The sequence below is a fragment of the Protopterus annectens genome, chromosome 7.part0 (genome assembly GCF_019279795.1).
Source record: "Protopterus annectens isolate FY-2018-M chromosome 7.part0, PAN1.0, whole genome shotgun sequence".
Classification (NCBI taxonomy): Eukaryota; Metazoa; Chordata; order Ceratodontiformes; family Protopteridae; genus Protopterus; species Protopterus annectens.
The window spans coordinates 1,714,508,515-1,714,524,456 of record NC_056739.1 but is presented as its reverse complement, the minus strand read 5'-3'; the positions used below and the strand labels follow the sequence as shown (position 1 = coordinate 1,714,524,456).

Genomic DNA, 15,942 nt, shown 5'->3' with positions numbered 1-15,942 from the left:
AGAGAGAAGGTGTGAACGGGCTGTGGCTGCCCTGGCATTCGGGGTAAGGAAGGCTTTAATTCTATATAGGGTCCCAAGTTTCTTTTTGACTGACTTAATGGCTTGGTTGATATGTATATCAAATCTGAGTTTATTGTCAATGTTTACTCCTAATAGCTTTGTATAGGTGTCTGGGGAGATGATGGTCCCATTATTGGATTTTATAGTGAAGTTTTCAGTCGGAGATCTATTGGTTGGGTAGAAGAGAAGTAACTTGGTTTTGTTTGGATTTAAGATCAGGAGATGGTTGGCAAGCCAGTTTTCGACTTTGGTGAAGCTATGTTGGGTGGTAGTTAGTAGATTTGCATGAGAGGCATTGGAACATATTATAGTCGAGTCATCTGCATATTGAATGCAGGTGGCTTCAGGGATGACTGTTTGGATGTCGTTTATGAAGACTGAAAAGAGGAGAGGTCCTAATATGGAACCTTGAGGAACTCCTATGGTATTTGGTAGTAGGCAGGAGAGCTTGTTTTGCCACATTACTGCTTGTTGTCTCCCAGTGAGGTAAGCTTGAAACCAGTCAAGGGCTGGAGTATCTAGATACAGGGTTTTTAAAGTATATAGAAGGTAACTGATGGTTTACCATATCGAAGGCTTTCGATAGGTCCAGGAAGAGAGCGGAGGATATTTTTTTATTATTCCGGTTAAGATTAATGTTTTCAGTAAAAGAGAGGAGGGCAGTGGTTGTACTATGATGGATGCATTATATAATTAATAGAGACATTCGCACACACCGTCCTGATCTGGACAAAGGTACTGTGGCTCCTATTCATGATTTAAATGATTGGCTACGCCAGAAATTTACTTTTTAAGACAATTCTGATGGCGTTACTGGACGACCAAATAATTATACTTATAAGGACAATTTAAACAACTTATATAAATTACTGCACAAATATAGGACTTTAAATGTGGAAAATACATATTTGAATGAATGTATCTCTAAAAATATTGTACCGAAAGGTTTACGGTTATACAAATATCCCAATAATGTTATATCTGGCTCTAATTTTCACCTGGAACTGTTGGAAATTTTTAATAAATGTGGTCTAGAAATGTTGCAGCTCATGATTAGGGAAAATAGTAGGATTCAGAATGATATTTATAAGGACATAGAGGCTTTAGACAAAGTGATTACTAATGACCTTATGTTCTCTATATAAGAAGAGAAGGCTAAATATTTTAATATGAGGAAGGAAATAGATAAAAATATGGATGATTTAATACTTAGGAAAATTAAAAAGATGGAAAGGGATGTTTGCGAATATAAGAACAAAACGAGTTATCCCAACCCCCCACATAAAAAATATATGCAAGAGGTTCATTATTATAATAACATTCATCACAATAGAGGTAAACCTGAACCTATTGTTATTATGGACCAACAGGATGAAGAACCCTTATATGAGGATGAATTTCCCCCACTAAGGAGGTCCGAAAGAATAATGAATAGGCAAGGGGAAAGGGAAGAGAATTTTCACTGGAGAGGGGGAAGAGGGAAATATTAAAACTACCCTTAATATTACCTACCCCCCCTACCACAGAGGAAATTCTAAATGAGGAAAATAAATGGACCTATAACAATTTTCACATCTACAATTTCAGCCCATTAGTGTTACAGAAAGGCCACTTTAAATTATTGTCCAAAGGGCTTAAGTTTATACCTACTACTAAGGGTGCCCTAGCAAAATCATTGATTGAAATAAAATTATTTCTTAGGAAAATAAATTTAAAGATGCTCTTACCAAACAGCACTACATATAGTCTCAGCTCTAATTTGAAACGTAAGTCCACCTTTAATCCTCCATTACATCCACAACTTAAAAATCTTGAGAAAATTTTAGAGAAAGAAATTAGAAAAGAAGAATTAAATGGGATGAGATTTCATAATAATTTGAGTAATGAAGAAAAACAAATATTAAAAGACTTAAAAACTGATTCAAATTTAAGAATAATGAAACCGGACAAAGGGGGAGGTATTGTCATAATGGAAAATATAGAATATGAAAGTAGGATGTGTAAAATTCTTTGGGATGAAAATAAATATCAAGCAGTATCAAAAAATGAGATTAATATAGCATACAATAAAATAGATATTTCTTTAAATGAGATGGTTATGGAAGGTTTAATTAATTCTGTAAATCATAATTTTTTGAAGGTAGAAAAACCCAAAGTACCTATTATATTTGGCATACCCAAAATACATAACATGACAGATCCCCCACTAAGATCTATGGTTTCTGCTGACGGTTCCAAAACCCATTCTTTAGCTAAATTTGTGGATAACATGACAAAAAAACTGTGGCTAGATAGGGAGCAAATATTAAAAGATTCCTGGGACCTATTACAGACCATTGCTAGCTTTAATAATATAGAGAACTTAACATTTGTTACTATAGATGTAATTGATTTGTTTTCCTCCATACCATATGCTGAAGGAACTAGTATGTTTGAAGAGATAATCTATGAGGACAGTAACCTATCTAATAATGACAAATTAATAAGTGTTTGGCTGATGGAAATGGTGCTACAGAACAACTTTTTATACTTTAATGGTGAATTCTTTAAACAGACCCAAGGTGTAGCTATGGGGGCAGCTTGTGCCCCCACCTACGCCAATTTAGTATTAGCAAAATGGGAGGAAAAGTATGTTCTGAAAAGTGAATTCAGCACCTCATGGGTAATGTATTGTAGGTTCCTGGATGACATAGTTATCTTTTGGACTGGAGATGAAGTAACTTTAAATGCCTTTCTAGACTATCTCCAAAGCACTAGTAATTTTCTGAAATTTACTCATCACATTTCCTCTGACGTTCTACAATATCTAGATGTGGAAATTTATAAAAAAGGAAAAGGCTTAGAATCTAAAATTTACAGAAAACCGACATACTGTAACTCTTTTTTACACTATGACAGTTCACATCCTCCACATGTAAAAAGGAATATCATTAAAGGGCAGTTTGTGAGGGGATGTAGAATGACTAGTGAGGATGAAGCATTTATTACAGAATGTGATCTTTTGGAAAATATGTTTAGGAACAGGGGATACCCGGAAGAACTTCTTAATGATATTAGACAGGAAGTACTAAAAGGTAGAAGTAATAAATTCCTACCGACAGTGAAAGGTGGTAATACAGTGAATAAGGGGAACTGTAAAGTGAATAATGCTAGCAACCACGAAAATTATTTGCTAGCCCTTACCTTAGAATATAACACTATTAACAATAGAATAAGAAATATTTTTAATAAAGAATGGAGTAGATTTATTGAACTAATGGACATAAATAAGGTCAAGAATTGTCCAATCAAGACTGTTTATAAAAACTCACAAAGCATTAGAAACATACTTGAAAATAAAAAAAATATATAAATTTACAAGACAGAAGGAGGAAGGGGACATATAAATGTGGTAGGTGTTCCCAGTGTGCATCTATTTCTAATAGCAATGTCATTAACATTAATAGCAGAAGCAGGTCAATAGTGAATGATAAGTATCATTATAACTGTGACTCAATGGGACTAGTGTACTTTGCTTCTTGTAAATTCTGTCAGTCCTTTTATGTGGGAAAAACTGAAAGGAAACTGAAAAGAAGGATATTCGAACATCTGAATGACATTAAAAATTGTAAAGAGACAAATGCGTTGTATAGGCACAGCATGGTATGTGAGCAAGCTAGTTTTATATTTTCAGTAATAGAGCAGACAGAGAAGGATATTAGAGGTGGACCCTGGGAAGAAAAATTAGAGTATAGAGAACTTTGGTGGCAAATGACACTTGAATCATATAATCCACCAGGTTTAAATGAGTACACCAGCATTCTACCTCTATTAAAGCTGAGAGCAGCTAAATTATAATAGACTACCTATATAATTCCTTCCATATAATACACTTGGTAATTGAGTCATGAGATTATTCTTGTCTTGTATATGTATAAGATATAAATGTTAAGATATAAATGTTTTTAATAATGGAATTTATAAAATTTATATAATGTCTATTCATTTAATTATATAATGCATTTATTAATACAATAATTTATTTGAAGTTGAGCTGCAATTTGTGTAAAGGACCACTAGATGGCATTTTAGATTTTTTTATATATACTTTCCAACTTTTAAATAATTTGATTATGCTACTATAGGATATTTTATATATATATATATATATATATAATTAATTAAATATATAAGCAGATGAACTGGTTTCTCCAACTTTTGAGGATTTATTGGTTTATGCTTCACCCGTTTGTCTTGTGTTCGAGCTTACCAAAATAAATACCTATACAGACAGCGGGCAGATGCTGCAGGAAAAGACTGACTGGCTATGGGTCAGTCACCATATATGCACCTGAGCTGCTGCAGCAGAAGGGATGACTGAACCTTACCAAAAGCGCCACAAACTACTCAAAGTGCTCACTCACATGAAAGTGATCATCTCTGGTGTAGGGTCAGAAGAGAGAATGGATTTAAATTATGCTTGGACTGACAACTGTCTCAAAATCCACCCTGCGTGCCTTTCTTATGGGAAAGAAGACAACTAAAAGAGGGGTTTGACAAGATTTACCATACAGGAGCTTTTTTTTTTCAGAAGAATGTCTACTTTCTAGGTCCTTATCCCAGCAACTAAATTCCAGAATTTGACCACCATTCAAACGCATCTCTAGTCATTTCTTGTGATGAATGCTTGTGAAACATCAGCAAGAGAAAAAGTTACAGATGCAACCATTTAATTCTTTTCCTTTCCTTTCGTCAGTTCTAATGAGAAATGCTGCTGAAAACAAGCTCAGTTCTGGATGCCTTTATTTGTTGCTTAGGTTTAAGCCTCGAGCACAGTAAGAGCGCAAAGATCTGTTGGGGCCAGAGCAATGCGGCTGAGCATCCCGTCTCCCACACAACACTGGAAGAAATTCTGATGCACTGCTACTGAAAAGCTAGTATCTCTCATCTTGCCAACAACAAATGCAAAATAATCACACTCAGAAAAGAAAGCCATCTAATGGCAAAGGTTAAGCTAACTACACTGGCAAATAAAAGAAGAACACATACAGCCAGCATCATTTTATCAATGTAAGTTAGGACATAACACTGGTAGATGTAATGCAAGCTGAAAAGCTACTAGGGACAACTCTCAACTCAGTGACCGATGTCTGGAGTAGTACAAATCTTAACTTCGACCTGCTTCCAAAAAACAATTCAAATAAACACCAAATCCAAAGACAACTTCCAACAGGCAGAAAACGACTCCGACTCTTAAATATCTTTAGCGCTTTCATTCACTTTATTACCGTGAACTTCTTCAGAGAAGAACTCTCTGAAGAAGTTCACGGTAATAAAGTGAATGAAAGCGCTAAAAATATTTAAGAGTCTGAGTCGTTTTCTGCCTGTTGGAAGTTGTTGTCTCTGGATTTGGTGTTTTTCTACATTATTTCAAAGTTTCAAGTGTTTCAAGTGTTTCTGTACAATTCAAATAAAGATTCATGGATCCTTTTCATCTTACAGAATAAAAAAGTAGAGTTAGAAATTCTATGACATGAAGGAATGACTGAAATGGAAAGCATTTCAAGGCTAGATTAAACAGTTAATACAATATCACCAAATCATCTATAGAACTACCATAGGGAAATGAAAAAATAACCCATTTCAAAGACGTAAATTCTAAGAGAAAGCTACCAATTAATCAAACACCACTAGGCACCCAATAAAAAAGTCAGCTGTTTTAATAGGTATGCATAAATAATCAATACAAATGAAAATTAAGCTTGAGAGTATCTTCAGCTTAAGTATATCATTATTTGGTCATTACCTAGTCCTCCTATACCACCATGGGAGGTCACAAAAATAGTAAGAAAAAAAAAAAAAACACTAAAGTTAAATGTTGTGAAGAAAGGGCTGTTGAAGGGCACCATCCACACTGACAAATTTTTCCAAACTGCATATTTCGTAACACAATGCATCGAGCATATGTAGATTTCTATTAAATAATTTTGGCTGCTTCAGACATCTGCATGATAATACATGGGTTCTCAAAGCAATCAGCAAAAATACAAAAAAAGCAGGCACATACTAGTGTCCACTCCTTTCTTTCAGATCCTTGTTTTCTACAGTTATTCTTGTTTCCTCCAACCCTCCAAAAACAGGGTCTGTATCATTTTGTTGAATGGGTACTCAGCAAATACCCATTCATTGAACACCTAATTATCAAAGCTGCGTTTCAGCAAATGGCAGCTTTTAACTAGGGCACAACAGTGGCTGTCCACTGTCTGGAATTTGCCCTTTTCCTTACTGTTGTGCAATCTCTGAGTTGGCATATTTAATTAGGGGGTGTGGGGGTAGCCCCTCACCCTGGCAGGTTTTACATTTTTTTTTTCAGTCGCTCGGTCAGCCAACCCCTTTGGTGCCCTAGTTAAAAGCTGCTGTTTGCAAAAACGCGGCTTTGATAATTAGGTGTTCGACGAATGATTTGATGAAATGTCACAGACCCCCCAAAAACATGTTGGCTGACTGATTACACCAAACTATGCTGATGAGTACTTTATCTATGTGAACTTCATTATACATACAACACACAGTGCATGTAAAACTATTAGTGCATATAGTGTTGTACATGTTACATGAACACAGATATAATGTTCCTTTCTTACAGAAGTCCCTAACTGCCCAGTAATCACAAAACAGTGCAGACACGTTATTAAGTCTATGGCAATAGCTTTCAGTCTGCATTTCATCTTTATGTACACTGCTGCGGCTTGCACTAACCTAACCCAGCCTGGCTTGTAATATTTTATTTTACTGATAAAAGGTTAAGTGCTCGGATTTCTTAATCTCTTACATACATAATTCAGCTTGACATCTATAACACAGAAGTAACTTTTAGAGAGAATGTTTCATGACCTTCAACAGAATGTTTCCTTACAGTAGTAATGGGTGCGTTTAAGAAATATAACCCATTACTGTAAATGTAAGAAAAAGTATTTCTACGTACCAAAAGGGTCAGCTGCTTTACCAATCTCAGTATCCTCTATTCCAGGCATGCCAGCATCCTCCCCCAGTTTAACTGGTTCTGTAAGTAAATGGAAAGACATCTGTTAGCAAAAAAAGACCTGAAGAATCATGTAACTAGTACTTTAGGGACAAAGGCTACCAACACATATGGTATCATCCACATGCAGACACATGATGTAAGGCTTAGAGACCCAGTAGGTAATGTACTCAAAAGTTTAGTGCTCAGGAAGAGAAAAAAAAAGATGTCTTCACAGTGTGTAGTGGTGTTACAGACTTTAATAAAACCTTAACAGTCAGACACTTGCCAAGTGCAAACAATGAGGTTTTAGTCTGCAGTTTTAAAAAAAATGAAATCTGCCTGGACTTGATGCTTCCAAAAGCTGCAAAAGGCTCCTTGTGCTGGCTTAGTTCAGCACACCCTCATTAATTTGTATAAAAAAATCCCAGGACAATTCACTCCATACGCACTGAAGTCTTGTCGACTATAACAAATTCTGAAAATGGGAGCTAAAAATCAATTAAAATGTAAAATGTTATGATCTTACACACACCCATACACACACACATACATACTATATATATATATATATATATATATATATATATATATATAAAACAAAATAAATATCACATGCATACATGTTTATGAAACCAGAAAGAAGAAAACTAGCAAATTTTAACAGATTCAGGAGACAGGCCACTCTGAAGGCACCAAAAACCAAAACAAACTGTCAGTTTAAACAAAACAACACTACATTTGCATTTAAAACACATACTTAAAAGCTAGGGTAAGCACTGTTAAAATAATTAAGAAATAGCTGTAGAAGGGATAAGGGCTTCTTTCCCAGATCAATTATTTTTGTCAACTTAAAACAGGACTTGACTCATTGTTTAATAATTTTAGCACATAAAGTTATCAACTGACAACTGCAGCCATCATTAAGTACAACTGTGTGAGGCTACTCACCTTAACTGCACACGGACAGTTGTGTGAGGGTACTCACCATAACTGTAGATGTTCAAATAGGAACAATACAACAATATACTCAAAGAAGAAAAAAAATAACTGCAGGCAAAAGTCAGCTTTCCAGATGTCCTTCCGAGAAGAGACATCTTCTACAATAGGTGTGAGATTAATTTTCCCCACTGAGGACATCAGTAGAAAAACCTAGCAGTAAAGGAGAGTGTAACAGCCAATATCTTCAGAACTTGCAGCTGCAAACATCACATTTTAGGGTGGCATACATGAAAATGATGAAACACAAAAAAATAGCATAAGAAATCCATCACCTGAACTAAACCCAACTCCGCCCTCATACACACACATGCACCCAGTACCTCCCACAACAGGAAGGAAGATACCACTATAATACTTCACCACTACATCCAATTATATATTACACATATATGGTTGCAAAACGCAAGTCTGTAATGCCTTCATAAGGTCTGACGTCCATGTGACAGTCTTACATATTCTCTAAAATGATAAAGGCTGCAGTGGTGGCAGCAGGTTCTACTAGACTGAAATGGCAGCGATGACTACAGTTGTAAAGTAAGGCTTTCAAAAATAGAAGTTCTTCACCTAACAGCTTTCTAGAAATGTGAGTATTCCGTGCCAAGTGTGACCCATCTTATGATTGTCTAGCTTTCACTTAAGAAAGGTTAACTCCCTGCTCAAGTGGTCTTCTCCTAAATTCTGATGGCTGAGGACATAAACAACATGCAAACATATGACAAAACTAATAGTCAGGTTCAAAAGCTTTAGCCTGTAAAAGAAGTAGGAGTGGGTGTTCCCCTTGCCTACTGATGCACCACAAATTGGTTCAAATTACATTTTTCTCATTAGGTCAGAAGCATACTTAAGAGAAGGGATTTTTACTAGCCCTTTGCTCATCCAAGTATGACTTATAATCTATAATTTCTTAGTAACAAGTGCTCCACAGCAACAGCTAGTTGTTCAAAAGACTGAAGATCACTCTGGACTGTCCATTTTAAGTTACTAGGATGTGATCTCTTAATTACCTACAGTCAACATTATAAAACTTTACTTACACTATTTATGTGAAGTTCTAACAGTTTCAACACATCAGAAATCTGCCATTGGAGTTCTCATTACTGTTAGCATACAAAATGTCCACATAATTTACAGGTTTGTGCTCTAATGACCCCCCCCCCAAGCTCTTGCTAAAATCCCTTTCTTTCATGTTTGGTAATCATGCACATCGGAGTCTTGTACATTCATGCAGGTTTTGGGGCCTCTCCAGCAGTACACTGGCCCATTCCAATGGTTGCAGTCCTTCCTAGCTGCATACCTTTCAAAAGCAACTAGGTGAGCCTCCATGCCATCCTCTGGTCTCAACTTTTTTTCAGGACTGGACTGGACTTAGCAACTCCAACAACAATGAATGTCTGGGGTCAAGGAGTAACCTAGCTGCTTACGGTTTAGCATGTGTTGATCTGTGAAAGCACATCTCTTCTGTAAAATGCCAATGAGTTTTTGAGTTCTCTGATCATTTCTTTCTTGAAGACTGACCAGATATTGGACAGCTGATGCTCTTCTCAAGACTGACCATGAGCTGTTCAGTTTGTTGGTCAGCTGCCACACTTCACTGCTGAAGGACAGTAGTAGATTTTATTTATGCCTCATACCTTTTCTTCATTTTCTACTAGTACTTGATATCCACATAATCAGCATGAATACGAATTGGTCACTGACACAGTGATAGCTGCATCCAAAGTAATCAACAATTCCAAATTAGCATTTTTCTGCAATTTAATGTTCTATAGATGCTGCTTCCAGTAAGGCATATAACCCCCAGTATAGAAAAATGGAAAACTGATGTTTTGTCCACATTCTCCATCAATGTGGTACTTAGGGTGGTTTATGATGCACTAAGCTGCCATTGTAGTCAGACTTTTGTCAATCATATTTATGAATTAAAAGAAATACTGCTTTTATAAAACAAGTCAGTCTGCAGTCCCAATATAAATAAATTAATCTTTTGTGTAGGCTTTGTCACAGTACAACAAACCGTTATACTTACATGCACTGCTCCTTTAAAAAATGACCAAGAGAATCTGGAAAAAAAATAAAACGGTACATGCAAAAACCTCTAGACAGCAGAGTAGTTCTCTTCCCAGTACCAGAAACAGGGAAAAGCAAAACAGTTTCACCTTGGCCTTGTATTGTAATGATGGAACTCACAATGACCAAAAATGCATAACAGTGAATATCAAAACATTGCTCTTCTCCATTAAACTTTTTTTTTTTTCAAGGGGGATCCTCCCTGCATCCCCACAAACTTATACATTTCAGCTGCCCTCCTCCACCCCTGAACTATATTTCAACTCTGATAATGCCATGCCTTGGAGAAGAGGCAATCATCCAGGAAACGGCAATCTCGGAGTCAGTATATTTAAGTCTGGATTTTTGGTCATTTAATTTCTACATTACAGGACTTAGCATTACAAGTCTCAAGCTTTAAAATGGTTACAATTTCACTTTCAATTCCTACAACAGGGAACAACAAACCAACCTCACCTTCTACCCAGGCAATAATAAGCCCAGCTGTTTTCTCCTCTCAAAAATCAAGCCCAATCCCTCATAGGGATACCTCTGGATTGCCTTCCTTCTGGTCTGCCTAATTCTAACTGGATATAAAAGACTCCATGGCATTTACAGAAAATGTATGGATGTGTAACTTTTAATTGATAACTTACTTACAATATTTACAAATATTCATGTCTTTAGAAACAAAACATCTTTTCAGCTTTATCGCTCACCAGGTCAGGATAAAACAGGTGAGCATCTTGGGTTCTTGTTCAAGCAGCTTTATTGCATGCAAACACATCATAAATGAGGTTAAGTAACTTTAACTTATAAACAAAACCAGCTATCATACAAATGGATGTTAACATTCTGGCTGCATCTTCAAAATGGCACTGAAGTCAACATGTACTTTGTATTTATATGCACACACAGATCTTGGAAATGCTTCTTAAAGGTACAACACACCTGTTATTCTACAAGCTTCCTACCCCATATGAAACAACCAAAATTAGATTTTTAATTACTTTACTTAAACTCTGCTGCTCATATTATATATTAATTCCCCTCCCTTTAAAATGATCCATAACACGTCATCAACATCTAATCTTTGTTTCCACTTCATTTATCAAATTTGCTTCCATAACTCTCCTATTAACACCATAACTATGTTAATGGAATTATAGGAAGTTTAAGGTAACTGGGTCTTTGCCATTCATTACACCTTGCCAGATCTCACCCTAGACTGTACCTCCCCTTTCAAGGAGGGCTAGGCCAGTCAAGCCAGGGATGAATTTATGAATACCTAGACAATTATCCAGGTCCTGCCTGGAGGCAGATAATGTATCACATGGCTTTATCTGCAGGGGGAGACTATTCTACAGGTGAGGGGGAGACAGTTTCAAACCTTGCTCCATTTTGTTTTATTGATCTGCTGAAGTATGTTTAGATCCCTTTCTCTGGTAGTTGTGAATGTAAGAGAGATCTTGGACTACTGGGCCCCTGGAATGCTGGCTCATGTCTCCTCGGAGGCTATAAGACATGGAAAACAGGGACAGTACTTCTAGGGGGGAGGGAGTGCAATCCTCTTTGTTAGGGACCTCTGGGGTCATTTTGGTATATTTGGTGATGTATTCATTTACTATTTTAATATTTAACTGGGCATGTCTGAGTCTCAGCCCTTTTTCAGTGGAGGCCCAGGGAGAAACGTTCCAAACAGAACTTATAGATACATAGAATCATATGCACAAAAAGCTTTTAATACAAGCAAAACTAATACAAAAGTAGCTGCATACGCAACTAAAATTCTGAAATACAGTACAAATTAAATAAGTCAGCAGGCAGTGGGATAAATGATACTTAAAAACAATGATAGTTACTATTGATGTATAAAAGTCCCAGGATTTAGTACAGAGTAGAACAGGTCAGCAAGCTTAGGAGTACAAAAACAATCAGACAGAACTTGTAGCAAGTAGACTTGAATTGAAGACAGAATAAAAGGAATAATGGGTAAGTGGAGTAAAAACCAAGAGTAATGAGAGAGAGTTGGTTGTTGGCCTCCCATATCCCAAAACATTGTATTTTATTTAATGCCTGCTGAATGCTGAATACAAGAGAACAAAAGTTGTGTACTCGTTCCATAACGCGATCCATCTACTTCTCCATCTCTACCTCACACCCCCATGGGTTCGGAGCCAAATGTCGGCTCCAACTCGGCCATACATTTTTAGCTCGAAGTTTTTCTATTAGCTGGGCTAAGATGGTATCCCATGCTGCACTGCTCTCTATCCCCAGATCTAGTTTGCTGCGAGCACCAGCACTCATTCTCCATGTATAACACCACCTAAGGAAAGGAAGAACAAACCAAGAATGAAGGGAGCTCTGAAACCAGACCTAACCTCCAGATCCTCCAGGAGAGGGGAAGGAGGGGGGGTAAGTAAGAATGTGAGGCGAGATGGACTAAATACATTGAACGTTATGGTGAGTACATAACGTCTTGATGTTATGTAGTCCAATCTCGCCTACCTTTTTACCCATGGGACAGCATCACCAACACCTAAATCCTGGGAGGCTACGTGGAAAATACTCCTGAGCATTGTGGAACCAAAGGAAGACCTGCCCCTAGATACCACATCTAACTTGTAATGAGTAACAAAGGCATGAGGAGATGCCCAAGTAGCTGCAGCACAAATATCACCCATAGACAATCTGGCCTGAAAAGCTGTAGATGTAGATACAGACCGAGTAGAGTGAGCCTTCACTCGGAACGGTAAATCTTTTCCCCCTGAGGAATAAATGAAAGAAATACAACTGGAAATCCAAACCTGGACAACGTGACTTTGGAAACAGGAGACCCAATTCTGTTTTCCGAAAAGGAAACAAACAACTGATCAGATTTTCTGAGGTCTTTTGTTCTGTGCAAATAAAAATGTAGTTGTCTGTGCACATCCAATTGATGAAATTTGAATTCTGCCTTGTTTGAGAACTGGGGAAAAAAACACTGGCAATTCAATAGATTGGTTAAGGTTACTGACTGATGCTACTTTAGGAAGAAAGGAGGAGTTTGGTCTGAGAGAAACCCTGTCCTTATGAAAAATCAAATAGGGGGGGTTGATTGATAAAGCTTGAAGCTCCAAAACGCATCTGGCTGATGTGATGGCTACCAAAAAGACAGTCTTCCAAGTTAAGAATTTTAAATCGCAAGTGGCTGCAGGCTCAAAGGGGGGGGGGGGGGGTGAAGTAAGACCCTGTAGAACAAAGTTTAAGTCCCAAGGCATAAAGTATAGTTTTGTACCTACCATAAATGTAGATGTTTGCGTGTATACACTGCTGCAGTCATTACACTTGGGTTATCCTGCCGTCAGGCGGTTCCCCAGTCGGCCGAGTTCCAAAGTCTTGGTCCGGCGTCAGTTGCTGTCGCCTCCTCCCTGATGTCAGTGCGACAGGGGTGTATAAGATGCAGCCGACGCCATTTTCTTCAGTTTTTCTTGCCCCAGATGTCAGGTGCCTCTAAATAGGTAGGTAATTCCAATTACTAATAAACATACATAAGAAAAGCAAAAAACAACTTACAACTACCAGCAAATACTCCCCAAAGGTAGTAACGGTAGAAGACATAGGTACGTACCAGCCAGTAAAAGGGGAAGGAGGGAGGGTAACCTGGACTGCAGCAGTGTATACACTCGAACATCTACATTTATGGTAGGTACAAAACTGTACTATGTTCATCGTGTTACACTGCTGCAGTCATTACACTTGGGTATAATCCCAAAGCTGAGGAAGGGTGTCTGGTTCTATAAGGCATTAGGGGTGGCTATAAGGCCCTGCAGCACTGCAGTGGTGAAGCCAGCTCTGGATTTAGAGTATAGAGGCAGGTGGTAATGCTTGGTGAAGGTATGTACAGAACACCAAGTTGCTGCTTCCAAAATATCCTTGGTAGGTACTCCTCTGAGGTAGGCAGCTGAAGTGGCTGTTGCCCTGGTGGAGTGAGATCTAATGCTGCTAGGTACAGTTTTCCCATGGTATGTGTAGCAGAAACGTATACAATGTCCTATCCATTTTGAAATAGTCTGTTTTGAAACGGCTTTTCCCTGTGCTCCTGCAGCATATGCTACCAATAATTGCTCTGATTTTCTGAAAGCTTTGGTTTTGTCCAAGTAGAAGCATAACTGCCAGTGAATGTCCAAAGAGTGCAGTAGTCTCTCCCCTTTATTCTGTGGTTTAGGATAAAAAGTTGGCAGGTGAATAGTTTGGTTTAGAACCATACTGGATACTAGCTTTGGCATAAACGTAGGGTTAGTTCTTAAAAACACCCTGTCCTGGTGGAAAATGAGGAGAGGTTCCATTGCCATTAGTGCCTGTAATTCTGAAACTCTTTGTGCTGATGTTATTGCCAGGAGTAGAGCAGTTTTCCAAGAGATATATTTGAATTCTGCTGTGTTGGCTGGCTCAAAAGGCGGTAAAGTTAGCTTCTCCAAAACAAAGTTGAGGTCCCAAGTTGGAGTAGGTGCTCTACGGGGCGGTCTTATGTTTTTAGCCCCTCTGAGGTACTGTTTTAACAGAGGATTAGAGAAAATTGGTGGATCCGTGTTGTAATAAGCAGAGATGGCAGAGGCGTGGATCTTGAAGGATGAGAAGGAGAGTCCTTTGTCCAGCATCTCAGTATTGTAGTATCTGAGGAATGTTTGGGACAAGAGGGTCAAGGCTGCGAGCTTGGTTCCAGGCACAGAATCTCTTCCATTTATCCAAACAGGCTTTCCTGGTACTAGGCCTTTTGGCCTCCAGAATGAAATCCATAACAGCTTTGGAGAGAGGCATTGCTTGCTTGACTAAGGAATCTTCCATGCAGCTAGGTTTAAGGTCTTTAGCTGGCTGTGTAGTATTTGTTTGTTATGCTGAGACAGCAGATGTGGGATTTGAGGCAAAGTCCAGGGTGGTTCTTGTGCTAAGCTCCTTAAGATTGGGTACCAGTGCTGGCATGGCCAGTCTGGTGCAATCAGGATCATCTTTGGCTCTTCCTTCCTGGCTTTTATGAGTACTTTTGGCAGGAGAGGTAGTGGTGGGAAAGCATATACTTGTAGGTTCTCCCAGCTGAATGAGAGGGCATCCACCTTCCATGTTTGTGGATGGTAACTCCTTGTGCAGAATTTTTGTAGCTGGCAGTTTATTGGGGATGCAAACAGATCTATGTCTGGGCTCCACCATTTCTGTGTTATCATTCTGAATATTTCTGGATTCAACTCCCATTCGTGGGGATCCACGATGTTTCTGCTTAAGTCGTCTGCCAGTGTGTTTTTCTCTCCTGGCAGGAATTGTGCTTGCAGATGAACTTGAAGGTTTATAGCGGTGTTCCACAAGGTCATAGCGTGTCTGCATAGGGGGTAGGAGTGAGTGCCCCCTTGCTTGTTTATGTACCACATAACTGTGGTGTTGTCTGTCTTTAGTAGTAGTTGTCCTGGATGCAGCAGGTCCTTGAAAGCTATAAGCGCATTTTGTACAGCCACCATCTCTTTTTGATTGATGTGAAGATGCCTTTGTTCTGGGGGCCACGTGCCCTGAATACATTTGCCTGCCATGTGTGCTCCCCAGGCGTAATCCGATGCATCTGTTGTCAGTGTTTGCCGGGCTGTGGGTTGTGTAAAAGGCTGTCCCTTGATGAGGTGACAAGCTTGAGCCCACCATTGAAACTCCTGTTGAAGTCAAGGGATTAGTGGTATAACTATTTCCAAACATTGACAGTGTTGAGACCATACATTTTTTAGGTACCATTGTAGTTTCCTCATATGCAATCTGGCATATGGAATTAGTAGTATGCAGGATGCCATGTAACCCAAGGCCTTCAGAATTTTTCT

General features: G+C 38.3%; 1 protein-coding gene across 2 annotated transcripts in view; it reads right to left on the bottom strand.

Annotated features, from left to right (window-relative positions):
* GOLM2 (golgi membrane protein 2) overlaps positions 1-15,942 on the bottom strand; it is a gene marked incomplete at its 5' end in the record, with an annotated part of 949,689 nt that overhangs the window by 471,418 nt on the left and 462,329 nt on the right. For both annotated transcript variants that reach the window (XM_044078256.1, XM_044078257.1), the window contains 1 exon segment: positions 7,025-7,102. In XM_044078256.1, coding sequence (XP_043934191.1) covers positions 7,025-7,102 — 78 coding nt within the window.